The sequence below is a fragment of the Macroventuria anomochaeta genome (genome assembly GCF_010093625.1).
Source record: "Macroventuria anomochaeta strain CBS 525.71 unplaced genomic scaffold BU25scaffold_37, whole genome shotgun sequence".
Classification (NCBI taxonomy): domain Eukaryota; kingdom Fungi; phylum Ascomycota; class Dothideomycetes; order Pleosporales; family Didymellaceae; genus Macroventuria; species Macroventuria anomochaeta.
Window position 1 is genome coordinate 202,277 of NW_022985398.1, and position 27,932 is coordinate 230,208.

The following is a 27,932-nucleotide window of genomic DNA, read 5'->3' on the forward strand; positions in this document are numbered from 1 at the left end:
GCAATTTGAATGTGGTGCTCGTACACAGTGTTATGGCAATTTTGTTATGGACATATTAGCTCATGCAGTGGACCGGAACATCTGACCACACCCTTGTCGCTCCTGACAAGAAGGCTCGCTGCAAAAGCTTCAGATCTGAGCTTCCGCCCCGCCCCTTGCTCTGATACTTCGAGGGTGTGTTGCTTTGACGCCCGTGGGGTCGTCTCAGCGGGCCATGGCAGGGCGTGGCGCGTCCTGGCAAATTCGAACCTCATGTTCGGAGCAAATATAGTGGGCTAGGTCCTCAGAGTCTCAAGAATACTGTAAAGGGTCGGAAGTCGGCATGTAATTGCCATGGCGTTATGAAGAGTTTCGTGTGCAATGGTTTGCTAATCTTGGGCACTATAAAGTAATATTGAGAGCATGACTTTTGTACCATATAGGTCGTAGAGCTGAATTGTCTATAATATCTGTGAGCGCTGTGTTCTAATCTCTGTTTGGGTTTCAATCAACAATATGTCCAGACATGAATCTCAATCGGTCCTTCACCACCCTTCATTCGGTAGACGCGCCGACACAGCGCGGAGCGGATGCACCTGCTCCCCGAGATGGCAATCGACATGAGTGCCCCATTCCTCCCTTACCTTGCTCCTCTGGCTGTGGTGACCTAACATGTACGGAGCGGATGAGTGGCGTGATATTGGCAGGATGGACGCATGGCGATGATTTATTGAGCGGAACTCGGGATGCAACTTTCGCAGACTACTCAGCGATGGTCGTGAACAGTTCTGCGGTATTCTTGGGCGTGATCTCGATGCTGACCATGTTCTGCTGTTAGGGTGGCTTCTACGAGATTCTGTAGCACAGAATTCAGTTTTCATGTCGAGAATTAGTTCATTCGCTTTGGGCCTTGTCCGAAGGGCAATTCAGATGGAGCGGAGTCTCCTACCTGAACGGTCGCACTCCGCTCCACCCTCTCTTCTCCTCGGCTACTCCTGCTGTGCGTCATCGCGGAACATGGAGTGGACGTGTCCAAGTCGCGGTGGGCTCCCGATGGGATCACGGTGGGCTGATGCATGGCGAAAATCGTGCCCTGTCCACCGTCCATGGCATGACTAACGGCGACGCATGCCGAGCGAAGAAGCGAAGTTCCTTGTGGGCTGACACTGTGGCGTGGTTTCCGCTCCTCCCCGCTCGTATTTGTTTATTCGCACAGCGCTGTGGCTCGTCGTTGTCTTGTGCGCCTTTGTGCAGCCTGTAGTGCTGAAAGCTTGAAAGCTTGTGGGTTTGAGTTTGGTGATGAGGCAAGCGTCTTGATTTTGGGGTTTTAGTGGCTGCGCACGTGCACACGGCGCGATGACCTTGGGAAGGAGCTTCGGGCGTGAAGAAAGGAGAAGAAGCAGTTAGGCTGAGCTGACCTGGTCGCGCTGTCAGGGTGGATACTTGGGTAAAGGTGTAGGTGTGAAAGTGGGAATACATTGGCGGGGGGATGATTATATGCACACCTACAGAAGCAAGGTCCAGCTGTTTTGCGAGCTGACATTTGTATTGCTGCATGGGCTGTGAGATCGAGAGAAACTGCCAGACCGAGGCATCAGAGACCTACATGCCTTGTTAAAGTATCACTCAAGTGTGTCTTGGTGGCGGATCACACAGTGAGTTGCTTCAACATCGCGTGAAATCCGAACAACCGTTTACTGCCAGACTGAACGAGGAGATCAACACTTCTAGATTGTTTACAGAACTCCATGGCTACGGAAACCTCGGATTCCTGGCAAAAAAATCGTCCGGATGGAGGTCATTGACTCGCGACTCGAGAGATCGCCCTCAACCTACCAGCGAGTCGGTTGTGATGGCTGTGCAGGCTCCAAAGCACGCAGCACACCAATGCCTCCTTTCCTTCTATTTGAAGATCACAGCTGAAATTGGTCTTAGCACAATGTTTGAGTGTGCCACGTGTATCTGGAAGAAACTTGGAGACCAGGGAGAAATATTGATCATGCGGATGTATGGCACAGCACGAACCTCATGGAAGGTCTCTTGGGAGTCACAGTGGGGGTTGGGACCCAAAGCCTCAACTCCTGCTTGGCGTATACTCAGGCAGCTGCTATTGTTTCAGTGATGTCGCAGTCAGAAGAAAGGTTCGAGGTCCCAAGCTAGGTAACAGAGTCGTTGGGCTTCACGCGCATCGAATGCGTAGGCGTTCAACCAGGCATCAGAGACTGCTGAGCAGCGTATCAGAACAGAAATCGAAGCGGCCTACAGAGCATGGCGAGAGAAACACAGTAGCAAGACAAAGGTATGTTGAGGATTTGACGATGCATGTCATTGTAATCGGCTCTCCACCATTTGGTCCATCTCGAGCTACACCTCGATCTTGGTAATGCATCGCAGTGTAACATACCTGACGTAGTCTATCATGCCTGAGACAAATTTCAGGAGGGGCGACTTAACAATGCAGATATAATCCTCGCTGTTTGTAATATCACTGTGTGTAGGACAAGAACACCTTCTGCCTCGTGGCGGTGCCCAACATCGCGAGTCGTGACAAATGCACAGACTTGACTTACAAAGATCCCAAGATAAGGATACTTTTGAGCTGAGTTGCTTCTTGTCCGCGCACGAAGCGCCTGTCGATCATGATGTGCTTCTCGAGGCAGATTTCAATGAAGGTGATCGACGATACCTAGGGTAAATCCGGGCTTGGCCATGTCGTCCAAGCATCGTCTCGAAATGGACGATGCACTTCTGTTTCGGTCGATGATGGGCAGAAATTACCTTTTGTGAACGCGTAGGAGTTGACGCTGATCCTCTTGGCGATGGCTCATCGATCCTTCGCCCTCGCTTCCACACCAAACCAGCGCCCCTTTGACCGCAACCGTGCTCACGCTCCACGCTCGCTATCATCATTTTTGTTATCAGAATTGCCACGCGGCGTCTATCGAAGACCGTTTCTCATCATCTGGGACCCTCCGCAATGTGGAACTTCATGGTCGAGTGAGGGGTAATACATTTGCGACAGCACGAGTCAACGTGTCTCTTTCACCGCTGCGCCATGATTCTTGTTGAGGCTCCGCAACACTGCACAATGTCGATGGTACAGGATAGGAATGACGACTGGCTGCATCCCCTATCTACGTTGTTGCAAAAGGAATCGCAAGCGTGGAACAACTGTCGATCTCTCCCCGGGCCGAATGCCAAGCATAAGTGGTTGAGGCTGTGTCAAGATAACGAAGCAACAGCATCCCAGCGACCGATCATCTTGGTATTGGCATTTGATGCTAAGACCCTGTTGAGCGGACTGATGCCTGCCACAACGACCTTGGGGCACTTTGGCTCCTGTGCGCCTTCTGGCCACTGTCGAGTATTGCTCTTTGGGCCCGGCTTGGTCTTGTTGTACCAACAGCGCTGAGCGTTTCGCAATATCTTGTAAACGTTAGCCATCGTCCTGCGATACTGCCCAGAGCCTCAGCGGCAATACTGCGGGTAGACTGGGTGCATTCTTAGTCGTGGAGTACTGGTGAGTATGGCTAAGGCGGGATGTACATCATTCTCTTGGCTTGTGGAACCTGCCGGCCCAATCCACAACCCCAAACGTATGCTTCCCGCTGACATTGCCAAGAAGGCCCGCTCCGCCTTCACAGCGTTGAGAAGCCCCCTAATCTCCCTGGTCGTGAACAAACACTGTGGCGCCTGTCCGACGGTGTTTAAGTTCGTGGAACGTATGGAAGATTTGTTTCCGGCCTGTCAGCGGTGTTCGTCCTGCCACATGTTACTAAGAGGGGGAGATACATCTTTGCATGTACCAACCATGGTCCGTCTGCGGACTCCCATGGTTACGCATGGAGCTTTCGAAATGGTGGCAACTTTCCCAGCAAAGTGACGAGTGAGCTTGCAACAAATTGCAATATCTTACACCGTCGTCATAGACGTGGGTACTGTCCCACCCCCAGGGTTGGGATGCCCTCCCGTGGGGAAGCTCGAGACTAAGATGACACCGGACACTCATTGTGCGCTATCTCCCGCATCTGGCCAGCGCGTACCCACCACAGCCTTGGCTATCTACTGTGAATGTCCGAGCGCGTCAATGTCCATCGCCCTGAGGCTGGCGGAGTCGAGGGTCCCGTAGTGCATGTGGGCCCTGGACCTTGGCTCTCCTTGGGTTTGCTCCTTGCGTTGCTTGTGTACGCCCGGGGCTTGCAATTCATCATTGCACGGACTGTTTGACTACCACGTCACCAAGGATAAGGAGCCAGCCACAAGATGAACGCGCGTGCTTGGGAGGTGTGGACCTCCTATATCAATCCGAACTCTTAGCTACATACCCCGGATCCAAGCTTCAGATGCACACGTACCGTGGTCAATACACCTACATATACCAACTCCTTCATCCCTCAATCGTCTTCGTAAACCTTGCCCCCTCATTCGTGCACCACACTTGAGCGCGTCCCCTCCAACACACGCACGTGTTGAGCATCCAGAACGCTACAGGTCCCTCCTTCCGAACAATCGGGCCACACCTGCCGCATTGACAACACCACCATCATGCCTTCACAGTCATTGGAGAAAGATAACCGCAAAGGCAGTGAGGCGAGCTTGCCTTTGTCAACATCAACCGCCTCCGGTGCTCCATCTATGCGCGAGTTTCGTCGCTCTTCGTCAGATGACGACGAGCCTTACTGGCCTCGCACATGGCGAGCATACGCCTGCTTGCTTGGATGCTTCTTCCTCATGTTCAACTCCTGGGGACTGGTGAACGCATATGGAACCTGGTCATCATATTACGTTGGCCACTCATTACGAACAGTTGACCAGCTGGAGCTGAACTTGATCGGCGGCTCGCAATGTTTCCTCGTTCTGCTCCTCTCCAACCCAGTTGGCCGACTTCTGGATGCCGGTCACTTCCGCAAGGTGATCGGTTTCGGTACTGTCTTCGTGCCTCTCGGTCTCTTTATCCTGTCGGCCGTGCACCCCAGCAGCGTCGAAGCTATTGCAAGCTTTGGCCCGATTTGGGCGACTCAAGGTCTCGTTGTTGGCCTGGGCATGGCTCCATTCTTCGTTTCCAGCTCACAAGGTATGTCCGGCTGATCAGAAGGCACTATTGCGATCCACTAACCGCCCTACAGTCGCTGCCACATGGTTTCCCAAGCGTAGAGGACTCGCTGTAGGGTACGTTGCATGCGGTGCCAGCATTGCAGGTGTTGTCTACCCTACTATGCTGCGCTACCTCATTGAGGCGGTGGGCTTCAACAATGCAGTTCGCTATGTTGCTACCCTGACCTCATTAACATGCATCTACTCTTTCATCTTTGCCACACCAAACCCAGTCCACGAGTTCCACAAGCCTGAGAACTGGTTCAAGATCCGCACCTGGTTCGACACAGATGCATTCCGCAACAAGGCCTGGTGCTGGTTTACTGCCGCCGTGGCCTTCATGTTCTTCGGGTTCTATCCGGTTTTCTTTAATCTTGAGGAGGTAAGTACTGTTGTTCTTGCGTCCAGACTCAGTCACTGACAGCATATAGTGGGCAGCCGTCAGAGGTTTCGGAACTCGCAACAGCTCTGGAATTGGACAGGCAATGCCGCAGGCTGTTAGCGACGAGCCACTGCAGACTTTTTGGCTCCTGACCATCATGAACGGAGCTTCCACAGCTGGTCGCCTAACTCTCGCTCAATTCTCTGACAAGACTGGACCACTCAACATGCACATCGGTTCTCAGCTTGTGTGCTCGCTCCTCACTCTCGTACTCTGGACACTGGCCGGATCTGAGACAGATGCCATCGCCTTCTGTGTCGTCTTTGGTGTTTTCTCCGGCATGGTCATTGGACTTCCGCCTGCATCTGTCGCCAACATCCTGAGCTGCACCTACACCACCCCCGAGACAGAGGCTTTGGCTAAGAAGAAGCTTGGTCACTGGGTCGGCATGATGTACAGCTTTGCCGCCGTTCCAGCTTTACTCGGCCCTGTCATTGCGGGACATCTCATCACCGAGTACAACACCTATATCACTATACAGATGTGGTCAGGCGCCAACCTCTTCCTGTCCTTCATCTGCATGATGGTTGCTCGTTGGTACCTTCCATGCTTCGATGGCGAGAGCTTTGCGCACCACTTCTCTCGCAAGCACGCTTCTACCAAGGAGAAGCTTCGACTGGGCAGCGATGCTACTGCGGCTGGCATAGTGTCCCCCACTGCCCTGTCGCAGGCACCTACCCGTGTCCCCAGCACCATGCCTTCTCGTGAGAAGATCGAGCAGCCAGCTCAGTCGCCTGAACGCATGGTCTAGAAAGCATTTTTTTCTTTCCAGCATTTTTGACAACACGATTTTACGGTCCTAGAAGGTGTTTCTGTTCACAGCGATTTCTCTCAAAAGTATTTAATTCACGGTTACGTCGAAGCCCAGACGGGGAGCAGATGATGCGGTTCGATTCTTTACAATACCACTTTGTTTGAACGTAGGCGCACGGAGCTCCCCACAGGCTGAGGTTGAGCATCAGTTTACGAGATACCACATTTACTCAAAATCTTCACGAACTTCATGACTACACGTGACTGTGACACCAAGATCTCTATATTCTGCAAGATCGGTCTGTCATCTACCGAATCACCGCAAACAGCCTCTTCGAGAGCAAAATCAATCGCAGATCTTTCACTGTTCCTCTTGGCTGAAGCAACGTACACCATACACACACATACGGTTGGTTCCTATTACATCTGGTATGCATTGCAGATCCCTTCACAGCCTCAACACTGACATCGGTGAACCTCGTATGTCGGAGGTTTCCAGCCAAGACGACACCGGTGTTTATGGAGTTGACATCTGGAGACACGAATGCACAGCTGGGGCCCCACCTCCACTAGGGCAGATCAGGCAGATGCCCTCGATACGAGCCCTCCTCTTCCAGACACAGTGATCGACATGGAGACAGACCCTTCCGTGGTGGACCTCAGCCACCGCGGTTTCGAAATGTTAACATGTCAGGAAGAAGGCACGAGGAAGTCGTTGCAAACGTTCGAGCAGGTTTCCCGTCAACGAAAACCGTTGTTTTTCAGCTCGTGCGCATTGAATGTTAATTAAATGAAGACTAGATTAATTCTTATCGAGATTTATGATTGTGGTATAATCGAGCGGGGGCTAGCGGAAGTGGCTTGCGGGCAACGGGGCAACCCGTACCGTGGGTGGGTTTGTTCTGGCCTCCGGCTTTCAATGGTCATGATGAGGCTAATCGCGGGCTCCGCGGACAGACTATCTACAGTACAGACGTATCACGATCGTACGTGCAACCTCAACAGCATTATGTTTGTTGACTTAGCCAAACGACTTCGAGTACAACAAACAATATCTGAGAACGTTGTGTAGCTACAGATTCCTCACTCTAATGTTTTCGGCCTTCGAGGAATAGAAACGTAGCAAAAGCCTATTGACCCAGCAACAGACTCGACGCCCACACACAACTTCCCAAAACCTCGCAGCAAGCGCGGTTCGTGTTCAGCGCCAACTATAACACCTCGATGTCATGCTCAGCCGCAATGCTCCTTCGTTCGTGCGGCTCCGATCGATAAGACACGACATTTCGCTGTCAGTGTGACACCCGGAAGGAACCCGGGCGGTTCGTGGAACGCTGGTGTTACTGTATCCATCGGTGAATTGCAGCCGAAGAAAGGGTTGATAGGAAACATATTGCCATATTGCGTGCGTCTGGGAAAACGGTCTAGACTCGATGCAACCTGAGCGAGATTGATTGCTATGTGATGCGAAGGTTGTTCGTAAGTATGTGTTGACATGGAGGGCTCATTGTGCATGTCTTTAGAATCTACTATGTCGACCTGGAAAAGGCTTCGAAGGCTTTGAGGCGAATTGCAGATCACATGTCTCATAGAGAACTTCCAAGAAGTACACAAAGCCTCCAAAGCATGTAATCGGGTGGACATACGGGCCCAGACCTGACTTCGAGATGAGGACGAGCAACACAAGGAGGACAAACGTCTGCCATGCCCTTGTGCAACTCTTGATGTTACGCCACATCCCTCGCGCCGCAACCGCTGTGCTCCCACCGCGCAGCCGCGCCGCAGCCAAGACTCCGCTGGTCTTGTCATACGCGGAACGCAATGCGGGTGTACGTACATAGTGGCGCAGGTTGTAAAGTTGTAGCCATTCATCAACACCCCAGACCTTGTACTTCTGATGTTTTGTGGAGACGATACAAGTTGTAAAGATGTCAGCGTCGCAATCAGTAATCTTGGCGATGTGCGATGTTGCAATGCGGAGATCTACAGAAGACTCGTGGCGGAAGAGATGCGCTCCGCGTAGTTTTCGTCTGGCTGCTCCGTGGTACTGATCGCTGCAGTGTAAGCACAATGCATAGGTCTCGTAGGGGTCAGCCGTCTTGACGCTGGGCTGCACAGGGCATACGTCAACATCTGCTGCCAAAAACGATCCATTAGTATATAAGAATAATTTGGGATATATGGAATATACGTGCGACCAAAACCAGTGCACCAGCAAGCGATGCAAGATGCGCATGAAGACCGGAAACTCGCTGAATGAAAGGGCTGTTCATCGTGTGTGGACCCGAAACGCCAGCTATGCAGTCATGCTGAGGGGTAGAAAGTTGCGCTACCAATGCCAGCATTCGACCTGCGAAGGGGAGTGAGATGACGGCTGCGACGCGTATGTCGAGGTGTGACGTATGTCCGGGCCCTAGGATGCCTGATCTGGATGTGTGATGCTGGGCGTCTGGACTCCAGGCTTTTCCGTGTGAGATGCAATCTCGAGAACGCTCGTTGAGCTTTCGCCTCCGTCCTGTAGATTCATGCTCAGAGCTCGGCGCGCCAATTCCTTCTGACCATTCGCGACGTGATCGATGGGTGACGTCGTACTGTCGTTACCACTAGAACCATGCTGGTTTCTTGCGGCCGGCGGTTGCAACCATGGCACGCTGGTGCACCGTATGACAAGCCGTTGAGTTGTGTCATCTACAGGCGCGAAGTGGTTGCCACTCGTTACAAGAAGGTGGAGGAGCCGAAGGATATCATCACGCTTGTAGTGCGGAGGCTTGCTGATTTGACTGTTTGTCAAGATAGGATGGAGGACCCGCAGGTACGTATGTCGTAGAGCGTTGGCCGCAGTCGAATCGTGAGGAAGGTCGATGAGATTCCGAAGAATAACGTCGATCAGGACATGCAGGTCGTTTGTATAGAAGTACTCTGCGGTCGAAAGATTGCCGAAGAGAAGGTACAAGACCTTGAGAATCAGGAGTTGAAGTGAAGTTTCCGACTCTCGGTTCAAGAGGAGAATCAGGTTACATCCGAATGTCTTGTATGTCATGCCATGACTCGACAATGCTTTGATCAACCGATTTGTTGTTGGAGGACGGCCGTCCTTGTGATGACTGGTGGAAGCTACCAGATATTGCTCGTTCATGACCAGCTATACAGCGATCAGTCACAGATTCAACAGTAGTGATGGATAGACGTACCAGAACTCGAATGACTGGATAATGGTACGGATCGTCAGCATCATCAGAAGCACCTTCGATGATCCCTAGAAGATATAGTATAAAGTTGTCGTCTACCGCCGCTGATCAATGTGTTAACTCTTGCTCAAATGCTTCGTTCTCTGAGATGGACCATCGGAGACATACCGAAGTCTTCCCAGTCAAGCCTCTGCACTCGAGAAGACTCGTACAGAAGTTCCAAGAGCATTTGATGTAATCTTGTATCTTCTTGCACGCCCTCCAATTGTACTAATCCCACCAATCTTGGGAAACTGCCTTCTGTGTGCATCATCTCGAAGATGATATCATCTCCACTGTTACGGCCATCGTATAGGAGAAGAGCTGCAACGATGTGAATGGTGGGGTTATCTTCTTCCTGCAAAGCTATCAGCTCATTGTGTACAAATGAGCTGCACCTAGACGCTTGATGCTACATACCTGGAGAAGACAATATATCATCTGCCGGCGCACATACTCCTTATGTGTCATGAAGAGCTCGCCCTCCAACATGCGAAAGATGCATTTTGCAACGCTGTAGTCGGTTTCGAGGTACTCGGCTGTCCTGCGTCAACGATGTTCGACATTGTTCGAGGAGTACAATTACATCTGTAGCTTGTGGTGACGTTGAGAAATGCGCGCAGAGAGTTGTCGATGGTCTCTTCGTCCCGACATCGTGTCGACACAATGTCGTCGAGCTCTGCATGGCAGGTCAGTCTCTGGTAGTGGGGTTACGGCGGCACAGAACACTCTCACCATCCCAGAACTGTTGCTCATTCTCGAGGTTGTACGACACCTCAAATGCCATACTGTGTTCGTGGGCCAGCCACCAAAATCATTGTCCCCGGCAATGCAGGTTCTGGGAGTTATCGTGCGAGGCGCAAACCGATCGGTGGTGTTTAGTTGTTCGCATCAACACTCCGAGCGGCAAGCCGAATTACGGCCGGTGTAGGTCACTGTACTAAATTAGGAAAGGTCGTGTTTGGCCTCTTCGACGCGCCTTCCCGCCTTGTCTTCACTCACACATCACACGCGACCTCATCATCACTTCACGCTCAACACGCGGTATTCTAAAATGTCTCCCAATTTTGCTGTCTATCCGCTGACTGCCACCTTCTCCACCCGAAGCTCACATGACGATAGACGAACTCCTTTATTCAACGCTATCTCGTTAGGAAGGACGCCGGCAGGGGCAAGGGCGTCGAGCCATGGACGCGATCAAGAGATTCAACTCGTGGGCAAACTCTTCGCCTCAAGCTGAGAAGTCTGCCATTGACCAGTTGCAAACATACGCTTCAGGAGTACCACTCAGTGCTTCATCAGGCGCTGCGATCCCGTGAAATGAATATGCATATTCCGTCCTAGGGGAAAATCAAACGCCTACACTGAGCGCCGAAGCTTGGAACGTGAATGGTCCGAGCGTGTCCAGGGCCTTGTCGAATAACCTGGTAGCACCATGCGTCATGAACCGGCTTACCAACATCAGTTCCAGAGTCCGCAGCGCCGTGAATCCGTAGATTGCACTCTCTAACCTCTTAAGGAATGGCCAATCCGAGTGTTTACAAGAAAAGTGTGATCTTGAAGGGCATCTGCAGTCTGCAAGACGGAAGTACAAGTATGTGCGAGGCGCCGCAATACGGATGGTGACCTCAAGACGTCGAATCCAGCAACGCACGTTGATGAGGCAACCAGAATGAGATTAGCTCGGACGAGGTCGGATGCGGAAGTGGTATGGCGGCTACACTGACGGTGTTGAAAAGTCTCTATCACGATACGTGCAACACGGCCCGGTGCCTCTAGGAAGGTGAACAGAGTATGCTCTATCAGCTCTTCGACGTCAAGAAAGACCTCCTTGAGCATGCGGATCTTCGGGCAATATCGCGTTTGTAACTGTGCCTTTTTCACAGCTTCGGGAAGCAAGAGTGCGTTTGCCAGAACTTCCGCAATCAGCTCCTCTGGTAGTGCCAAGATCATTTCACCGAGTGTTCGTTGTCGGCTCACAGGCGTGGGGGTTGTGGCATCAGGGGCTTGTTTCGACATGGTGAGCACTCGAGCGTTGTGCGTGAGGTATGCGCAGACACACACTCTGGGCTTTGTACGTGGAAACAGAGAGGTGAGTAGAATGGAGATGAAAGGAAGAATTATTTCATCTACGAATATGGGAAAGGAGCCCTGAAGATGTGTGCTAAGCCCATCAATCGACCCTGGCATGGGGCCATTGGCGCTGTCATTGGCGACCTATACAGGTTCGGTACCGCCTTTCGTTGCGAGACCAGCGCCTGGTCTCATACAAACACGATATCACACAACTCCCTACAACGTCTTATTGGGAACTGGTGGCTACATTGCTATCTGAGAACAGCCGAAATTGATCCCTTGTATCGTCATCTTCCTTCTCGTTAGGACAAATTTACTATGGAGTAGACACTGACGCAACTTTCTCAATTGTTGGCGCCCTTGCCTGCGACCGTCGCATGGCCGTAGTCAGAGCGTTATTCCACGGAGGAAGCCCTTATATTTCAATGAACTTGCCGGTCGCAGACATATGCTTCGCCAGAACCCTTTCCAGGCGTTCATCATGGATTATGTCGCCGGACATTACATCATCCTTCAGCCACATTGGATAGGCAGCATGCTTCCACAATAAGTTCTTGTCTCTGAAAGCGGATAGGTTCGAGCATGCCCAGATCTACGTCGAGTAGTCGGAGTGCTGCATCTTTCGTAATGAATATGTCTTCGAACATTAACGTCAAGGTTTTCAATGCCGTAGACCCGTGGACTCCATGCTGCACTCGTCGCAGAAAATCCCAGTCTAGCATCGGAGTGAGAACGTAAGGTGGCCCCAGGAAGTGGAAGAACGATCTCGATCGTAGGTTCCCAATCTGGACCTCGACTTCCGAGTGCCGGATCCAACGACGAATACCTGGAGGAGAAGCCAAAAATTGCGATCTGACCAAACTTCATCATTCTGCGGACCAGATAGGTGGAGCGTGTTTGTCTTATAGAAGACCATCTGCGCGAGTCTTAGGATCGGTTTCGGTGCTGCTAGGAATGGGATCAAAGTGTTTTTTGTAAGTTTCTCCACCGGCATGTGCTTCCAGTTGCCATCTCGACACTGGCACGATGGCCACTCACATTCTCGTCCCTAGTAATCTGCTTTCGTAATAGCCCCGGGAAGAAGTAGGGCATATACCAGTATCTCAATCATCACCTCCTTGGGCAGTTTCGATAGCAGCTCCCTGAATGTTCGGAGCTGGGGTGCGGGTGGAGCTGGGCTGGAGACGGTAGATTCGAAAGAGGCGGACATTGTCGACGACTACGAATTCGACTCGATTATAGGGCCCAAATTTACATTCATATGTACTGTTTGAGAAAGCTCGCTCCCACAGAGCAGTTAACCAACGTTGCATGCCCATTGCTACGAGGCAATTATCAGTCCTTACTCAGTTTCGTGCCATGCTCGACTTTGTATCAATCGGTCAATGCACGGTCACACTCCGGTCTGAACCACTCGTCGTTCTACGCTCCTAGCTGCTTTCAAGCAAATATATCCCTTCATCTTTCAATCGGCATTTTTACAAAACATCCACTGCTTGCACATTCACAACCTTGCGCCTCGACATGAAATCATTACCATGTCAACTGACACCCTGAAGAAGGTAGATGATCATTTGTCGAGCCTCTGACTCCGTCGCGTTGTCCGGAAGATCATGGACGAACATGCTGTCAAGATTTGCGTCATGTACGAGCAGGAAGTGAAGGAGCTTTAACGTCTTCGGAGGATACTGCGTGCTGTAATACAGTGACTGCTTTACCATCATGCGAACGAGATCCGTCCTTCGATGGATGCACCTTGAGTGAGGAGGACGTTCACAAGGTCCTAACGTCCTAGCTTTAGAGCGATAGCGAGAGGTCTCGTTCCTCCAATGGAGTCGATGCCGACCGTGCCCTGCTCGATGAGCCGACAGACAAACCATTTGCTCCCGTGTTCGAACAAGAACTTGACCTCTTTCTGCCGAAGGCTGCTACGTTGCTCGGTGTCAGTACAGCCACCCAGCCACTGTTGTCTTCGAGTGTTTTGAATGATAGGAACGATGAACTTTGCGTTGTTTGTCACGCAGAGTTTGAAGAGGTCTCCCAGCGTGAAGTCGACGGACACAAAAGTCGGATGCGTCAGAACTCCATAAAGAATCATGCTTGTTCTGTTGGTTCTATAGGTCCGAAGTGTATGAGCGAGTGCCTGCCGGATGCCTTTGCCAACAGTGACATGGTGGCACATCACTTTTCGAAATGCAACTTCGATACGACTCAGGACGGCATTGAGCATCTTAATCTCATCCGAGACCACAGCTGCCATGATAGCGTTTGAAAAGTGTGACATGTTGGCTTTGAAATCGCTGAAGTCATCACTGATGCTGCTGAGGAACAATTGGACGTCTCCAGTGGTAGCAGCTACAGCAGGAAGCACCTCTTTTTGGAACGATTTGCGCTTTTTGGTGTCGCTCTTGATGATACTGAGGAACATTCCAGCTTCGTGAGTAGCCATAGCATTGCAGACGCCGTCTGTGTATCGTGTGCGAACCGACTCGATGCTTTCCTTTCTGGGTATCTGTGTTCGCGCAACCAAGCCTTTGACAACAAGCTTGATGTATTTTGAAACTGTGTCCTGCGGAGCATTGGTGTATCGGATCTTCTTGGGGGGGATGGTACCAGCGTGCGCTTCGAAAACACCTCGGTAGATTTGTGTTTGGATATCCTTTGGAAGTCGATGTTGGGAGTGATTTCCAAGCGCGATAATAAGCTTGGAATTTGTGGCAAAGGCGCGCAAAAATTTACAGCTGGAGTGTTGAATTGTGCGTGATTTGGCAAGCGGACGCCCCTGCCGAAAGTTCACTTCCACCTCACCAGCATGACATCATGTCATAAGTCGAGATGCATCTCTCTCAAGTTTTCAGTTCGAAAAGACCTGGTGCATTTGAAGTTCGATTCCTGTGGCTCATGGAGTTTGTAGCTTTCACTCAGCTGACCGGATCAGTGCGATGGTTCACTCGAGCTAGCTGTATATGAAGTCAGCTTCCACAGCGCAATGTGCTCTTTGGACTCACAAAGCAAGCCTCCCAGATGGTGGCAGTGCAACCGCCACTGAACCTAGATTTGTTGCTTCCTGCCCCAGGGTAAGTCACGAAGATCTTCTCGCGCCAATGCCTACTAACACACATACAGCTTAATTGGCAATCTATTCCATGTGAAAGTGGGCTGTCATGCAGGTGACAATCATTTTGAAGTCTTCGCGGTCCATCGCAGCGTTCTTCATAGCGTTGATGTCTTCGTCGAAGTATGTGAAAGGTACGGCCGGATATCTTAGGATCCACAAGACTTTTCGAACTATAGTGTTCCACTTTTGCTGACATCGAGCCTCGAGGCTTTCGGACCCGGATCAATTAGCTATACTCTGGCCAAGCACCAAATCTGTTACAAATGAAGCCAGACCAGGACGGCAAAGTTGACGTCGACTGGCCTGCCGAAGCGTATTGTGTTGGGTGCACAGTAGGTGACCGGGGCTTCCAGGCAGCCCTTACCGGAATGGTGCTAGATTGCACTGAAAAGATTGCCGACTGTCCAAATGGTGCGTTCGTATACACTAGCTATAAAGGTACCGAGCGGTGGTGTTCAGCTCGGGAGCTTATGCTTGATGCTTTTGTTTGGAAGGTGGACAATAGCTGGCAAAGCGTTGAGGATATGAAAGGAGGATACCATGAGACCTTTCGAAAGATCTTGTTTGTTTGTTGGTAGCATTGCGGAAGAGACCTTGGGATCGGAGCGAGAACGAGGTGGTTGATCTGTAAACAGGCGAGCCCCTGAATGCGCCATGGGAACAGAAGGAGAATTACTTCAAGCTCATGACTACAGCTGAGATTGAAGCGTTCGGGAATGAGGTGACAGATGAGAGAAATCTCAAACAGCGTTCCTTCAAATGAGACTAACATCAGCATGATTGATGCTCTCAGGCCGAACTGTCATATCCACACCAACATACCTGATTGTGTACATTGGTCCACAATATTTGATGATGTTTGCTGTCGAGTCCATCTCCTCTCAATCGAGCTACATGGCAAGTGACTGATCAGGTGACCTGGTCAGTTGTATTCTGCAATTGCTTCCCGGTGATGAAGAGCCTATAACGAGTCGTTGGTCACGGACCAAGATGTTCGAACTTTTGCGAGAACGTAATTCTTTCTGACTCATCATGTCCAGCCATATTCTATGAACATTGCGATTGTATTTGCAGCAGAGCAGACTTGTCTACCCGTTCGAACCAGAGTAAGCCCTATGTTCAAAGACTGATTTACCCGCTTCTGCTGATCTGACCATAGCTTGACCACTACCGGATTTTCAGGATACTGCCTGACCGATGCTGTATACAAGAATAATGATTATGAGGCTTTGAGGCAGGTTGTGGTTAATGTATGGATGTGGAAAGCGAACGAGCGGTGGGATGGTGTAGAAGACATGGACTGCCTTTTTGAACATAACGACTGGATTAATTACAGAACAATGTTCGCCGCCGATATATGTGCCGCTTTGCTGCGGGTGTGCCCCATTCCTGGTCAAGAGGTGGCGACAAGGGAGAAGAAACCCTGGGAGGATCCGGAGAAGTATTATGAGAAGAGTATCGAGCTGGAATAGGGTGATGCCGGCCAATGCTACAAGGAGAACTTGATGGAAGAGATGCGTGAAGGAGGCCGATTGAGATATGCACAATTGGGTAGGAATGACTAGCTGTTTGTTTGCGTGCGTCAATGGTGTCGTGATCGCTCGCCCAGCGGGTTTGGGCAGGAAGGGGTCATCTGGCAAGCACGCTAGTCCCTGCTGCATGTGTCAACTGCATGTCATGTCGGTAAAGGACCTGCTAAGCGGTAGCTGTGTTCACACAAAAGAAAACGGTATTGATTCTACAGATCCGTGTAGTCCGGTAAAGGAAAAGCCAAGGTATTTACACATGTCGCAAGATTTTCATTTCCTTCTTCCTCAACGCTCTACTGGTCGTCGATGACGTGGAGGTACTTCTTCTCCTCACGCTTCTCACGCTCCGACATGGGCGGCAGATCGTAGTACGACGAACTCCTGTAGCCCTTGAGATACTCGTATGTCAAGCTGCTCAGCTCCACAGGCTCAATGTCGAGATCCTTGAATGTCTTGGCCTGGGGATCGATGTACTGATCGATGAATTCGCGCTCAACCTCATCCTCAGAGTGGATGGGCCACCAGAGGAGCTTGTTGGCGTAGCGTGCGACAGGCTTCATGATGGCCTTGGGTACGTTAATGTGGCGGCGCTTCTTCATGGCTTCCCGCTCGACGAGGTCGTTCAGCTCGGCCATGGTGTACTCTGTGGGACCGTAAAGCTCGAATGTCTCGGCGGCTGTTGTGTCGTCGTGGAGCATAGCCTCGAGCGCCATACCAACATCGATGGCGTGGACGGGGTTAAAGCGCTCCTGCATCCAGTTGGAAGTGATGACGTTGGAAGGCGAAGCAAGGCGGTGGAGAAGACGGTCCTCGAAACCAAACATGGGCGCCGGGCGAACAATGGTGGTCTCCGGGTAGATGGAACGGGCTACCTGCTCACCCTGGGCCTTGGTGCGGTAGAACTCCGAGGGCGAGTCGAGGAGGGCGCTGTGCGAGGAAACGTGGACATAGCGGTCAATGTCGTACTTTGCGACGGCCTCCGCAATGCGCTCAGTTCCTTCGACATGGACGTCCGCCAAATCGAAGTTCTTGGTGGGGTAGTCGCGACCAATGAGGTTGTAGACAATGTCAGAGTGTCGCACGCTCTCCTCAATCGACGCCGTGTTGCGCAGATCCATTTCCATGAAGACGACGCGGCCAAGGTCACCAGCAACCTTGAGGTGGCGCTTTGCCATCTCCTCGCGGAAGGGCACAATGACTGTACATCCTGAACGAGCTGTTCCTCCGATTAGCGCCACATCCTGCTTTCTCTGCTAAAAGTTGACGCACCGAGTCTGTTGACAATGTATCGTCCCAGGAAACCCGTCGCTCCGAATACGGTCGCTGTGTAGCCTGTATGTGTGTGTGAGCGTGCTGGTTCGTGTGTGATTGCGGGCTACTGCGCACCTCCGAGCGATGATCGACCAGCGGACACAGTCAAAATGGGCTTTCCGGTCCTGCACGAACGTCAGCATTCTGGCCATTGTGCGCGGAACAGCAGTCGTACCTGGTGATCCTGACATCGTGGTTGATTCGGCCTGCTGGGCGGCTTGTGGAGGTTGAAAACGGGGAGACGCGGATGGAGCGCAGCTGGGCCGGCATCGCTGCGCGAGAGCGAGCACAGCGAAGAGGCAGGGCCATGGTTGCGGCGTTCAATGGCTGGCGGGAGGGTGGTTCTGAAGCTTGTGGAGTGCAGCTTGAATGATGAAGTCGGGGCTTGGCGCCTGCACTTCCGCCGATAGTAGCTTCCGCGACGCCATAGCAAGCACATCCCACATCAACACGCCTCCAGTTCACGACCTCACGACCACACTACCACCCCGCTCTCCACAACAAATATACCGCCACCTCCCTGCTACACACACACTCAACATGGCACTGGACACAGACACAATACCGAATTTGCTCGGCGATGCGCGGGACCAAGCGCCAGAGGAGCTGCAAGAGTACTTCATCGCCTTCGAGGACTACTGGGAGAGGAAGCTGTGGCACGAGTTGACCGACAAGCTCATCGAGTTCTTCGAGCATCCGGAGAGTGCCAAGCAGCGGATACCCTTCTTCGAGACGTTCATCAAGAGCTTTGCAAACAAGATCAACCAGCTGAAGCTGGTCACACTGGGCCTGAGTGCTGCATCACAGTTCAAGGGTGGGTCATGACAGATGTATGTAACGATAGGTTGTTGACTGCTCTAGATGACAAAGAGCGCCTCAAGTTCGTCAATGACCTCGCCGAGAGTGTCAACAAGCCCGCCTCACAAGACGCCTATGTCTACGCCACAGTCGCCGCCGCCAGCATCCAGCTGAGGTTACGAGACGAGGAGGGCGCTAAGAAGAAGCTGGACGAGTGCGAGCAGATTTTGGACAACTTTGACTCAGTAGAGACAGTCGTACACGCAAACTTCTACAAAGTCAGCGCAGAGTACTACAAGGTGCGTTTACCAAACAAGGCCTATTGACCTCATACTAACGCACCACAGTCGAAGCACGAGTTTGCCGCGTACTATAAGAACGCCCTACTGTTCCTTGCCTGCGTCGACATCACCGACCTCGAGCTTCGCGACCGCCAGTCACGCGCCTACGACCTCAGCATCGCCGCTCTCGTTTCAGATTCCATCTACAACTTCGGCGAGCTTCTCCTCCACCCTATCCTCGATTCGCTCGTCAACACACCGCACTCGTGGTTGCGCGATCTCCTCTTCGCTTTCAACCGCGGCGACCTCAGCGCATACGACGTCCTTTCGGGCAACATCTCGAAGGTGCCTCTGCTGAAGGACCACCAGACTTTCCTTTACCAGAAGATCTCTCTTGCCGCTCTTACCGAGACTATCTTCCGCCGACCACCGCACGACCGCGCTATGACCTTCTCCGAGATCTCGCAGGAGACCAAGGTGCAGCCAAAGGAGATTGAGCATCTAATCATGAAGGCGTTGAGCTTGGGCTTGGTGAAGGGACAGATTGACCAGGTCGCTGAGATTGCGCGCATCAACTGGGTGCAGCCCAAGGTCTTGGACATGAAGCAGATCGAGAGCATGAGGGGGCGGCTGAAGGAATGGGACGCCAGCGTCAACCAGCTGGGTAACTGGATCGAGGGTGTTGGCAAGGACGTCTGGGCTGCTTGAGCGAAGACTAGATCCTGCAGCAGTAGAGTCCTCACTGGTCAGTCATGGCAAGGCTGTCTCCGCCCAACAGAAAGGGCGGCGTGCAAACGCTGTAAGAAAGGTACCTTCGCGCGCCATGATCGTAGATAATGCATGCATGGTCAAATGGATGGCCAACGAATGAAAAGCTCACGACATGAACCCTCAAAGGTTCCAAAAGTACTGTCATTTCTCATACACGTGTACTGCTCTATCGAGGCGCTAGCCTACCAGTCCACCTTCCATCACGCCCCCGGCAACAACAACACTTCCCAACACCCACGCCGGAAACCAAATCAGCCAAACTGTGACCTGCGTCCACAGCCCCCAAACATGCCACCCCTGCGCAGCCAGCACAAGCACCTCCTGCAAATCCGCGCCCAGCAACTTGGCACTCCATTGCGCTACCATAACCGGATTGAGCACGGCCAGAAACCCCAGTTGGATCGCTGTCAGCCATGTCTTGTTGGTCTTGCGCACGAAGCTCAGCGGTGTGGCAAGCACGCCGATCAAGAACGATTGCGAGAAGTTCAGTGTTGCGAGGGCGGCGAGGATCATACCCAGCAATAGCAATGAAAAACACTGGATCAACGTAACCTCCTGCGTGGAGAGCGGACGCAGTTCTGAAAGAAACCAGGCGATGACGAGAGGCAGCAGCGTCGTTCCATTTGCAAAGGTAAGGTACAGACGCGAGAGATTTTCGGCGCCCCAGGTGTTGAACATGTACAACGGTATCAAGCCGAGGAAGTGTATTGTTAGAACCGAGAGAAGGGGGAAGAGGAGGTGGCGTTCGGTGATGGCGGTGGAGGCTTTGGGGACGAGGGCTTTGTGATCGTCTTGTTCTACGAGTTCCATCTCAGGCTGTCTGGACTCGGTGGATAGCGCAGCGATGTCTTTTTTGGCAGCACTGTCGTCCTTGGGAGGCGCGGTGGACGCCGGGTTGGGAATGGGTTCGGTTGAGCGGCCGCTGGCGACCCAGAGCGCGATGGAGGTGATGCTGAAGTTGACGGCGATTAGCATTGCTGAGGGGAGGTAGGTGCCGATGCTGATGAAACGGTTCGCTTGGATGAGGAGGTAGAAAAAGAAACTTTGGTGCAGGTGCTCGAGCAGGTTGTTCAAACTGCGGAACAGCGATTCGATGGTTTTGCCGAGCGACATTTCGTCATGCCAGCCGTCGCCAACTGTGCTGAGGGTGATGGCGTCGACGTGGTATGGAATGAAGGATGAGTGAGGTCCGGTTGCGTGACCTAGGCCCTGGGAGACCATACCACGGAGCATCGTCTGCAATCGCTCCTTGTATGAGTCTCTGTGGTCGAACATGCGCTGAATGGCGCAGCCGATGCCCATCTGGCTCGATGCGATCTGTACCGCGGTGTTGAAGAGATCAAGGTTAGGCAGCTGGCCATTCACACCATCGTACAGGACGTGCAGCTTGTCGTATCGGTGGCCCCAGGGACCAGCAGGATAGTCAACGGCAACCGCTGCTTGCAATGCTCCGCTCTTGATCTTCAGGCTCTCGACATAGCGCTCGTCGTGCCCATCGTGGTATGCGTCGACCCAGGCTTGAGGTCCAGTGGTGCTGTCACCAGACACTAGGAAGATGATGTCCTTGCTCCATAAACTCCAACGCTTGAAGTACCGAGCCAGAGTCAAGACAAGAGCTACTCCAGAGTTGTTCACCTCGTCGTCCATGTTCTTCCAAGCTCCAATCAATACAATAGCTTCCGTAGCGTCGGCACGAGGTCCCTGGAGGATTGCATAGACGTTCTCGTTTGCAATCGTGCGGTTCGAGACATGGTACGAGTACTTCTGGGTTGCGACCTTGAGGTTGTTCGAGCGGAAGATGTCTCCTAGTCTCTGGGAGCGTCTGACAGGCGTTAGTATTTATTATATCCTAGAGAAGAAGTTGCTCGACATACTCCTCTACCGGCCTGTCAATCATGGCATGGACCTCTTGCCGATACGCGCGAAAGACATTATGCTCGCTGCCTGTGAAGTAGGTGTGTACTTGTCCTGGCAGCAGTGCGTTCTCGGAGACGTATGTGTTGCGCGAGTACTCATTTAGAGGCAGGACCAGCAGCCATGCTATGCCAATGACAATGCACAGCGCGGAGAGGTAAGGTGGGATCTTGAGAATGCGGGCATCTCGCCGGAGCGCCAATATCGAGGCTGTACGAGTTAGCAATAACTCCAAGTACCCTATATTGTGAACTCACATATCAGTGCCATGTTGCCCGTCGCCCAATTGCTCCGCGAAGCACAAAGGAGTGACGTTATCGGGTCCTCTGTACTTGGAGCTCTTGGTTGCGGGCGGAAGGAGCGGCGCTAGCGACACGACCCTTGACGATCGCTCATCTTTCTCAACGCGCCTGCAGACAAGCTAACACCTGTCTCACACTTCACAGTCGCGCGCCGCCATGGCCTCGTATACGCAGTTCAACCCGACCCGCTTACGCTCCTACATTCTCCGCCTCCCGCTGGCGACTCGATTACTGTTGCTTGCCATTGTTGGGCTCTGGATTGCGACGATACCGCTGCCATGGCTCAGAGAGTTCGCGCAGCTCGAGCCGGCTAAGATGGATCTGACCCAGAGTATGTGGATTCCCTTTGGTCTTCGGTCGCAGCATGGCGATGTTGCCGGCCAACCAGTCGAATATATGACCTTGCATGCACAGTACCTATGGTGTGCTGGACATATCGCCATTTGAGCATGAGAGCATGAGAGTGCACGCCTGAGGCTTGTTGCATGTGGTGCAATACAATCCGAGCAGCAAGAGGAGGACATATGAAGGCAGGACCGTGTAGTACGCATACAGAGGCTAATCATTACTGCGCAGTGCACCGTCTTAACTTGTTTCCGTTGATGCATCTCAACTTCTTCCACATGATTTTCAACTTGGTCGCAATTGCGCCTCTTCTCGAACGCTTCGAAGCTGAGTTTGGAACATTGGTCACACTCGCGCTCTTCACTGGACCCTTTGGCACTCTTCCTGGAGGCATATACACTTTGTTGGAGAAGTTCGTCTTCAGGGCGAATACCGTTGTCATGGGCGCCAGGTATGCATGGGATATGTCAGGGGAGGTTTAGACGGAGACTAACGAAGAACAGCGTATGGGTCTTCCTGCTTCTCTCGGCAGAAGTCATGAAGCAACACAAGACAAACCCCAACTTCAGGTACGCACAACCACAACGTCACCAAGTTTCCTACTGACATACTGCAGCGTCGGGCCCTACAAAGTCCCCACCTGGACAACGCCCCTGATCCTCGTCCTCGTCACCAGCATCCTCGTACCGAACGTCAGCTTCATTGGACACCTTTGCGGCGCCGGCATCGGCTACCTTTGGGCCTCAGGCTACATCAAGTTCCTCGTACCCCATGAAAAGATTCTCAGATGGATCGAGACGAAAGCAAACTTGCTTGGGAGATTACCCCACTACGTGAGCGTAGATCAAAAGACCTACGGCCGCTATGGTGTCTTGCCCACGACAAGCGTGCCAATGGGTGGGATACCGAGAAGTCCGGAGCCGGGTGCGATACTCGGGCCGTGAAGCATGTTGTACGAAGTATCAAGACCTCCGGCTGAATGTGGGTGGGAATTAATGAAGTGTAATGTATGGCGATTTATTGCATGATGTCCGGCGTTCTGGGTATGGGTTCGGTGATCGACGACTTTGGATGTTCAATGTATAGATATTGTAGACCGTTCATACTCAGAGATTGTGAAGAAGCGGCCGAGGTTCGAAGCTGAGATGAACTTCAGACACGAAACTATGCAGTTCAAGATAGAAACAGAGAACCTTCGCTCAGAGGCAAATGGCCTTAGGTTCCGCCCCACTGCCTACCAAAGTAGAGTTAACCGAAGATTCCCACGTCAATTGTGTTGAGTCGGGGGCACTCAGGGAATATTATATGACTATATATTGCACATAAAAACTCTCTTCTTCATCAAAATAACCCAATTAGCTTCCTTGGTGTAGTCGGTTATCACGTCGGTCTCATATCTCATTGAGTATGACTGTTCCAAGAACAGAAATCCGAAGGCCGCCAGTTCGAATCTGGCAGGGAGCAAATTCTTTTTCGTCCTCTTGAGTGCCCGGATAGCCACCACTCCGGGTATTTTTCGAATGGTCCTCAAGTCTGATTTCCTGATCGATTTGACTTGTTCGCTTTGACAGTTTGGTTTTTGCTGCAAGTTTTTGTGGGTTGTTCAATCTTCGCGACCGGTTCACAAACTTCACAAAACCAACACCAACAACAAAACGTACAATCAAACCGTTTGAGATCAGATATGATTAGGGCGCTTGACGGAAGGAGCAGAAAAAATCATGTTTAGTTTGACATACATCATGACGACCAGAATTACGAGCAAGCCCTCCGCGAGCACTCCAGGCCTGGACATGCGTGCAACACTTTTCAGAACCCCGCGATGAACTTGCTAAATACGGAAGGTATCTCAATATTTGTGGAAAACGGGACTACAGGAGGGGCAAAGGGCAACGGGAGGGGCAAAGGGCAACGTGAGGGGCGCTGGAGGGGCGTGGAAGGAGGGGCATCAATTTCGATGGACGGGAGGGGCAGTTTCACTCAGCTCCATCACCTCGATGACCGCACACACACTGTATGATCCGGAGCCAACGATGAGTATCAAGACATCGGAGAGCGTGGCATTGTTGGGGACCTGCGAGGACCTTTCGATTTTACAGGACTCTCAGACATCACCATCAAATGCATCTAGTCCAATGCATCTGCAGAAACGATGAGAGGTTGAACGCATCGCAACAACTCTTAACTTCCTGGCCGCGTTCATTGCCATCTTCAAAGTAACCGCCAGCTCCTCCGTACTGATTACCAACTCTCTTGTCGCAATTTTGAACTTTTCTGTCGAAGTCCAATACTTCCTCAATGCCACGACCAGCGCTCTCACACTGATCGTTAATGTCCACGCCGCCACCTCCAGCTTCTCCATTGCCATCCGCACCTTCCTTGCAGCAGCCCATAAGTTGCTCCTCAGCTAGACCCCACAGCGAGAGAAGGTGCAAGGCCGCATAGAGGTGGCGCATTTGATACAGTTGAGATGCGCTTATCGAGCTACTTCAGGACCTTGAGCACAGGGGATCTTCAAGAACAGTGACAATTTCTCACGGAACCAACAGGAAGACGGCTTGCAATGGTGCAGGCGCTAAGGGACACATGGCTGGGCTTTGACTCTGCAAAATCTCTGATCGCAAACCTTGGCCCAGGCTCAGAACGGATCATGGATTTTGTCTGCGCAACTGCGGAACAGCTAGATCGGCAGGTTGAGAGGTTTGACCACATGCTCAGTTGTGGACCTTGCAGACGACCTGTTGCAAGACATGAACAGGCTGTCAAGGTCCATGACAAGAGCTGCAGGAAGACTGACAGTGAGGCGGAACATGTGTAAGGTTGGAAGGACTGCGCAGTGGTCTGTTGCCCTGCGGCTGAGTAGAAGGAGCACAATGGTGAGTACTAGGCTTTGTCGCCTACACACATATACTGCTGCCACATTCTGAAATATTATTCACCTGTTGACTGTCTGCAGGTTCCTTGGATGTAGTTCGTGCTTGAAGGATAAGCAACACTTCAAAATCAATCATACACCTCCTTCATTCAAATTATCTCAGAGATACGACTGCAACCTTGCCCTTCTTCCTTGAGCTGGACACAGCTGCGATCGCTCGTCTCTCCCTGCCACCAAGGCCCTCTGTGACCAGAGCAGTTTTATCCTGGGCAGTCTACTGAACTCAGTAAGTGTGGGTGTTCATGGCAGGAGCTTGGAGCCTTGGAAGGACATATACCTCTTCTGCGATCTTGACCACAACCCTGACCTTGAACTCCGAGGCATACTTCACTTGCAGGGGAGCGATAGCGGAACGCAAAGAAGAGCCGTCTTGAACCGTGAACCTATTGCTCCAGTTCTGAGAATGATTGTATTCGATGTCGTTGGTTTGGACGGAAAAGTCTGTGATCTTCAACTTGATCTGTGCTGTAGAAACATCGGAATTATGTGGGACAGGTCGATACCCCTGACGCATTTTGGAGGATGCAAACATCGAGGGCCAAGACCAAACAATTCGACAATCAAGTTACTAGTGCTGTCGGCTTAGTTGAGAGCCCGGATGCTCAAGTGTCGCAGCTGGTAGACTCCATCGATGTATTTTTGTTGGCGATCAGGACTACAGCTCTATCTAGGGTCTTTGGGAAGCGCAAGGGGGAAGGTTCCTCGAAAGGAGACTCATTGTCGTCCCGCCATGTTTCAACTCCAGTCAAAGTCTTCCAAAGCATCTCATGATTCCAGTGGACAGGAACTGTTGACTACGTGGCTCTGGTTCCAGGAGTTCATGGTTCTTCGAGGTTTTTTTTTGCAGATCTTGGACAGCTGTCAATCCACCTTCCTGTCATTGGAAGTCGGCTCGGGCAGCTTGTTGGCAATAAGACAGGGAGCAAGGGGTTCGTGTAGACGGTGCGATTCACCACATGCGAAGTTGAACTCTTGGATATTGTTTCAGCATATCGGTGACTTTCACAAGTTGCTAACCCCCTATCTCTGGCTTTGGCAAGGGATCATCTGCATTCTCGTGGAGGAAAGTACGATTGTTTCTCGTGCAGGCGTGCCTGCTGTGAGTGAACGAGATTGAAAGAGCGAAGGGAATGAACAGGGATTTTCTAAGGTGACTGAAGCAGGTGAAAACGGTCCTGATAGCTCCACTTTGGTGCGTGATCGCACCTTCACCTCACAATGAATCATCTGGGCTCAATGATCTCAAGAGGAACTGGTATACGTTGATGGCGGAAGTAAGAACAGATCAAATAGCCACTATCGAAGTGGACCATGTTGTGCCTCAATGAATGTTCGTCCCGCTGAACTGTACTGCCGTCAGCCGAAAGCCTCCTGAATGAGTTCAAGAACAAACAACGCATGTCCCAAAGCATTTCACAGCCCATTTCGGCAACAATCTCTCTATACCGACCCCATTTTCTCTTGAGTAGATCGTCATCTTTCCACTGATCCCAGATCCTGCGACATGCTTGGATGCCCATCTTCACGCTCGGATCGGAGCCCTCCAGCCGGGTGACTTCAGCAGCAGCCTTCTGACAGAGCTTGAACGTCTTCATCAGAGGTTTGCCCTCGTCCCTCGTGACAGAAGCAGGGTCAGCGCCGTGTTCAATAAGTAGCTGCACGTTAGGGATCCCGCCTCTGTCAACTGCGAGCTGCAAGACAGAGACGCCAGACGCATCGCACGCGTTGACTTTAGCTCCATGGGCTAGCAGAAGGCGTACCAGGTCATAACAACAATTGCGTAGAGCGATATCGAGTGGTGAGTAGTCTCCTAGTCTGTTTACGTGAAACATACAAGCTTCTAACATCTTCTTGAACATGGAGGTGGACCCGCATGAGAACATACGGTTTCGTTCATCGTCGCTCATGGCCAGACCACTAACTACCTCCAGGGTAGCCGTAGAGGACGGGTCTGCAGTCCTTCTGCAACACATTATTTTCTGAAATAGATCGAGATCTCCATACCGCATGCAGTCACCCACGACATCAGTCATGCTATCATTGAAGCGGTGGTTAAACTCATCGTTGAGCGGATCGTAGAGCTCGATATCGTCGGGCGGCTCTGAGTACAGGAAGTCCAAGATCATGCTGCCCGTCTCATACTGGCACCTCCGTATTGCAACTTGGACAGCATCAAGTAGGCACAAACAAAAGTCGGCGTAGACCCATGACTCTGGAATGCGGTCACTGTCGCTGGGGAACAGGTGATAGAGGTCCAGAGTCCCCATCCTAAAAGCTCGGATGAAATCGAGGATCCACTGGAGCACTTCAGTCTTGCCAGTCGCCGCTGCTGACTCAACCGCGGTAGGTAACATCCATCTGGCCAAGGTGTGTTTGAAGTCGAAGATATCCTCTTCCCCTTGAACCAGGCTGCGGAAGGTGTCGAGATCGCCGATTGCGGCGGCTGCGGCGGGCAATATCTCATCGAGCTGATCGCCTGATAATACGTCGAAGGCCTCCTCACCAGCCAAGATTCTAGTTGTGAGTTTGACGGAGTAGACCGATGTCATTGCTTCGTAGATATTTTGATATGTGTTCTATGCATAGATTGATCGACATGTTGCTTGAACTCAAGCAGCCTGTCTGCAATGGCTTCTGCGGTTACGGTGAGCCCGATTGTGATTTTCGGAAGCCGACTGAACATCATGTCGGCACCACGAGCCTGGAAGAGGCGGATGGTGCCTGCTCCCCGGTCGCAGAAGAGATTCCCGAGCGGTTGAAATTTGGAGATGTTTTGGATGATGGCGGATGAGAAGGTTTCTGGAGGCAGTCAGTATATAGTAACCGCTCCCGCAGTAGCTCACCTACTGCACGCGAAAGAAGTGGCGAACGCCTTGACAGGACCGACATCTTCGACCAATAAATGGACAATGCGCTGAAACAGCTCAGGCGGCAAGTCGAGTAGCTCCATCGCGAGTGTTGCGGAATTTGAGAGGGACAAGGAGGCGTGGAGTCCTTCAGTGAATTGTGGAAAGTGGAGGTAAGGGGAGAGGAAGGTACGAGGTGATCGAATGTAGC

At 51.9% G+C, this 27,932-nt stretch overlaps 13 protein-coding genes and 1 non-coding gene across 14 annotated transcripts; 6 read left to right on the forward strand and 8 right to left on the reverse strand.

Annotated features, from left to right (window-relative positions):
* Positions 1 to 411: 411 nt before the first annotated feature.
* BU25DRAFT_414409 (uncharacterized protein) lies at positions 412 to 1,281 on the forward strand. Its single transcript, XM_033707275.1, has one exon. The coding sequence runs from the start codon at positions 506 to 508 to the stop codon at positions 815 to 817; it is 312 nt and encodes a 103-aa protein (XP_033557595.1). The 5' UTR covers positions 412 to 505; the 3' UTR covers positions 818 to 1,281.
* Positions 950 to 1,762, reverse strand: BU25DRAFT_178630 (uncharacterized protein). Its single transcript, XM_033700892.1, has one exon. The coding sequence runs from the start codon at positions 1,534 to 1,536 to the stop codon at positions 1,039 to 1,041; it is 498 nt and encodes a 165-aa protein (XP_033557596.1). The 5' UTR covers positions 1,537 to 1,762; the 3' UTR covers positions 950 to 1,038.
* Positions 1,763 to 4,524: 2,762 nt separating this feature from the next.
* BU25DRAFT_478217 (MFS general substrate transporter) lies at positions 4,525 to 6,473 on the forward strand (the record flags this gene model as incomplete). The annotated part of the gene is made up of 3 exons (XM_033710990.1): positions 4,525 to 5,053; positions 5,106 to 5,475; positions 5,519 to 6,473. 3 exons carry the CDS (start codon positions 4,525 to 4,527, stop codon positions 6,264 to 6,266), a joined length of 1,647 nt encoding a protein of 548 aa, XP_033557597.1. The 3' UTR covers positions 6,267 to 6,473.
* A 1,933-nt stretch (positions 6,474 to 8,406) lies between these two features.
* BU25DRAFT_451382 (uncharacterized protein) lies at positions 8,407 to 10,369 on the reverse strand. Its single transcript, XM_033709753.1, has 6 exons — positions 10,231 to 10,369; positions 10,082 to 10,174; positions 9,916 to 10,034; positions 9,625 to 9,853; positions 9,460 to 9,560; positions 8,407 to 9,410 (listed from the first exon to the last, which is right to left on the reverse strand). Exons 1-6 carry the CDS (start codon positions 10,280 to 10,282, stop codon positions 8,682 to 8,684), a joined length of 1,323 nt encoding a protein of 440 aa, XP_033557598.1. The 5' UTR covers positions 10,283 to 10,369; the 3' UTR covers positions 8,407 to 8,681.
* A 664-nt stretch (positions 10,370 to 11,033) lies between these two features.
* On the reverse strand, positions 11,034 to 11,821 carry BU25DRAFT_451383 (uncharacterized protein; the record flags this gene model as incomplete). Its single annotated transcript, XM_033709754.1, has 2 exons — positions 11,150 to 11,821; positions 11,034 to 11,070 (listed from the first exon to the last, which is right to left on the reverse strand). Exons 1-2 carry the CDS (start codon positions 11,683 to 11,685, stop codon positions 11,034 to 11,036), a joined length of 573 nt encoding a protein of 190 aa, XP_033557599.1. The 5' UTR covers positions 11,686 to 11,821.
* Positions 11,822 to 13,354: 1,533 nt separating this feature from the next.
* On the reverse strand, positions 13,355 to 14,020 carry BU25DRAFT_424919 (uncharacterized protein; the record flags this gene model as incomplete). Its single annotated transcript, XM_033708312.1, has 1 exon — positions 13,355 to 14,020. One exon carries the CDS (start codon positions 14,018 to 14,020, stop codon positions 13,355 to 13,357), a length of 666 nt encoding a protein of 221 aa, XP_033557600.1.
* A 575-nt stretch (positions 14,021 to 14,595) lies between these two features.
* BU25DRAFT_424920 (uncharacterized protein) lies at positions 14,596 to 16,161 on the forward strand (the record flags this gene model as incomplete). The annotated part of the gene is made up of 5 exons (XM_033708313.1): positions 14,596 to 14,648; positions 14,698 to 14,809; positions 14,920 to 15,255; positions 15,764 to 15,795; positions 15,849 to 16,161. 5 exons carry the CDS (start codon positions 14,596 to 14,598, stop codon positions 16,159 to 16,161), a joined length of 846 nt encoding a protein of 281 aa, XP_033557601.1.
* Positions 16,162 to 16,416: 255 nt separating this feature from the next.
* On the reverse strand, positions 16,417 to 17,861 carry BU25DRAFT_375983 (NADH-ubiquinone oxidoreductase-like protein 40 kDa subunit). Its single transcript, XM_033704106.1, has 4 exons — positions 17,705 to 17,861; positions 17,605 to 17,654; positions 17,488 to 17,550; positions 16,417 to 17,434 (listed from the first exon to the last, which is right to left on the reverse strand). Exons 1-4 carry the CDS (start codon positions 17,836 to 17,838, stop codon positions 16,512 to 16,514), a joined length of 1,170 nt encoding a protein of 389 aa, XP_033557602.1. The 5' UTR covers positions 17,839 to 17,861; the 3' UTR covers positions 16,417 to 16,511.
* Positions 17,862 to 17,994: 133 nt separating this feature from the next.
* BU25DRAFT_414413 (uncharacterized protein) lies at positions 17,995 to 19,493 on the forward strand. The gene is made up of 3 exons (XM_033707276.1): positions 17,995 to 18,343; positions 18,391 to 18,626; positions 18,675 to 19,493. The coding sequence occupies exons 1-3, from the start codon at positions 18,070 to 18,072 to the stop codon at positions 19,314 to 19,316; spliced, it is 1,152 nt and encodes a 383-aa protein (XP_033557603.1). The 5' UTR covers positions 17,995 to 18,069; the 3' UTR covers positions 19,317 to 19,493.
* Positions 19,494 to 19,519: 26 nt separating this feature from the next.
* Positions 19,520 to 21,613, reverse strand: BU25DRAFT_375988 (Glycosylphosphatidylinositol:protein transamidase, GAA1 component). Its single transcript, XM_033704107.1, has 3 exons — positions 21,551 to 21,613; positions 21,254 to 21,503; positions 19,520 to 21,201 (listed from the first exon to the last, which is right to left on the reverse strand). The coding sequence occupies exons 1-3, from the start codon at positions 21,561 to 21,563 to the stop codon at positions 19,557 to 19,559; spliced, it is 1,908 nt and encodes a 635-aa protein (XP_033557604.1). The 5' UTR covers positions 21,564 to 21,613; the 3' UTR covers positions 19,520 to 19,556.
* Positions 21,614 to 21,718: 105 nt separating this feature from the next.
* Positions 21,719 to 23,131, forward strand: BU25DRAFT_414415 (uncharacterized protein). Its single transcript, XM_033707277.1, has 4 exons — positions 21,719 to 21,926; positions 22,172 to 22,391; positions 22,444 to 22,509; positions 22,557 to 23,131. Exons 1-4 carry the CDS (start codon positions 21,752 to 21,754, stop codon positions 22,882 to 22,884), a joined length of 789 nt encoding a protein of 262 aa, XP_033557605.1. The 5' UTR covers positions 21,719 to 21,751; the 3' UTR covers positions 22,885 to 23,131.
* A 167-nt stretch (positions 23,132 to 23,298) lies between these two features.
* BU25DRAFT_t121 lies at positions 23,299 to 23,404 on the forward strand. Its single transcript has one exon. It is a non-coding gene; the product is annotated as a tRNA-Met (tRNA).
* A 590-nt stretch (positions 23,405 to 23,994) lies between these two features.
* On the reverse strand, positions 23,995 to 24,531 carry BU25DRAFT_414417 (uncharacterized protein). The gene has a single exon (XM_033707278.1). The coding sequence runs from the start codon at positions 24,394 to 24,396 to the stop codon at positions 24,058 to 24,060; it is 339 nt and encodes a 112-aa protein (XP_033557606.1). The 5' UTR covers positions 24,397 to 24,531; the 3' UTR covers positions 23,995 to 24,057.
* Positions 24,532 to 26,098: 1,567 nt separating this feature from the next.
* BU25DRAFT_494363 (uncharacterized protein) lies at positions 26,099 to 27,825 on the reverse strand (the record flags this gene model as incomplete). The annotated part of the gene is made up of 3 exons (XM_033711771.1): positions 26,099 to 27,389; positions 27,485 to 27,674; positions 27,723 to 27,825. 3 exons carry the CDS (start codon positions 27,823 to 27,825, stop codon positions 26,099 to 26,101), a joined length of 1,584 nt encoding a protein of 527 aa, XP_033557607.1.
* Between the last annotated feature and the right edge of the window lie 107 nt (positions 27,826 to 27,932).

Bases quoted from the DNA above. Each gene is read 5' to 3' on its own strand.
- BU25DRAFT_414409 (XM_033707275.1), top strand. From the start codon at position 506: ATGAATCTCAATCGGTCCTTCACCACCCTTCATTCGGTAGACGCGCCG.
- BU25DRAFT_178630 (XM_033700892.1), bottom strand. From the start codon at position 1,536: ATGCAGCAATACAAATGTCAGCTCGCAAAACAGCTGGACCTTGCTTCT.
- BU25DRAFT_451382 (XM_033709753.1), bottom strand. From the start codon at position 10,282: ATGGCATTTGAGGTGTCGTACAACCTCGAGAATGAGCAACAGTTCTGG. The intron at 9,854-9,915 runs GTATGTAGCATC...ATAGCTTTGCAG, and splicing joins TGATATATTGTCTTCTCCAG to GAAGAAGATAACCCCACCAT. The intron at 9,411-9,459 runs GTACGTCTATCC...ATCGCTGTATAG, and splicing joins ATCCAGTCATTCGAGTTCTG to CTGGTCATGAACGAGCAATA.
- BU25DRAFT_375983 (XM_033704106.1), bottom strand. From the start codon at position 17,838: ATGGCCCTGCCTCTTCGCTGTGCTCGCTCTCGCGCAGCGATGCCGGCC. The intron at 17,655-17,704 runs GTACGACTGCTG...ACGTTCGTGCAG, and splicing joins CACGATGTCAGGATCACCAG to GACCGGAAAGCCCATTTTGA. The intron at 17,435-17,487 runs GTGCGTCAACTT...TCGGAGGAACAG, and splicing joins ATACATTGTCAACAGACTCG to CTCGTTCAGGATGTACAGTC.
- BU25DRAFT_414413 (XM_033707276.1), top strand. From the start codon at position 18,070: ATGGCACTGGACACAGACACAATACCGAATTTGCTCGGCGATGCGCGG. The intron at 18,344-18,390 runs GTGGGTCATGAC...TGACTGCTCTAG, and splicing joins TGCTGCATCACAGTTCAAGG to ATGACAAAGAGCGCCTCAAG. The intron at 18,627-18,674 runs GTGCGTTTACCA...AACGCACCACAG, and splicing joins TCAGCGCAGAGTACTACAAG to TCGAAGCACGAGTTTGCCGC.
- BU25DRAFT_375988 (XM_033704107.1), bottom strand. The intron at 21,202-21,253 runs GTATGTCGAGCA...AACGCCTGTCAG, and splicing joins ATTGACAGGCCGGTAGAGGA to ACGCTCCCAGAGACTAGGAG.
- BU25DRAFT_414415 (XM_033707277.1), top strand. From the start codon at position 21,752: ATGGCCTCGTATACGCAGTTCAACCCGACCCGCTTACGCTCCTACATT. The intron at 22,392-22,443 runs GTATGCATGGGA...AACGAAGAACAG, and splicing joins ACCGTTGTCATGGGCGCCAG to CGTATGGGTCTTCCTGCTTC. The intron at 22,510-22,556 runs GTACGCACAACC...GACATACTGCAG, and splicing joins AAGACAAACCCCAACTTCAG to CGTCGGGCCCTACAAAGTCC.
- BU25DRAFT_414417 (XM_033707278.1), bottom strand. From the start codon at position 24,396: ATGCGCCACCTCTATGCGGCCTTGCACCTTCTCTCGCTGTGGGGTCTA.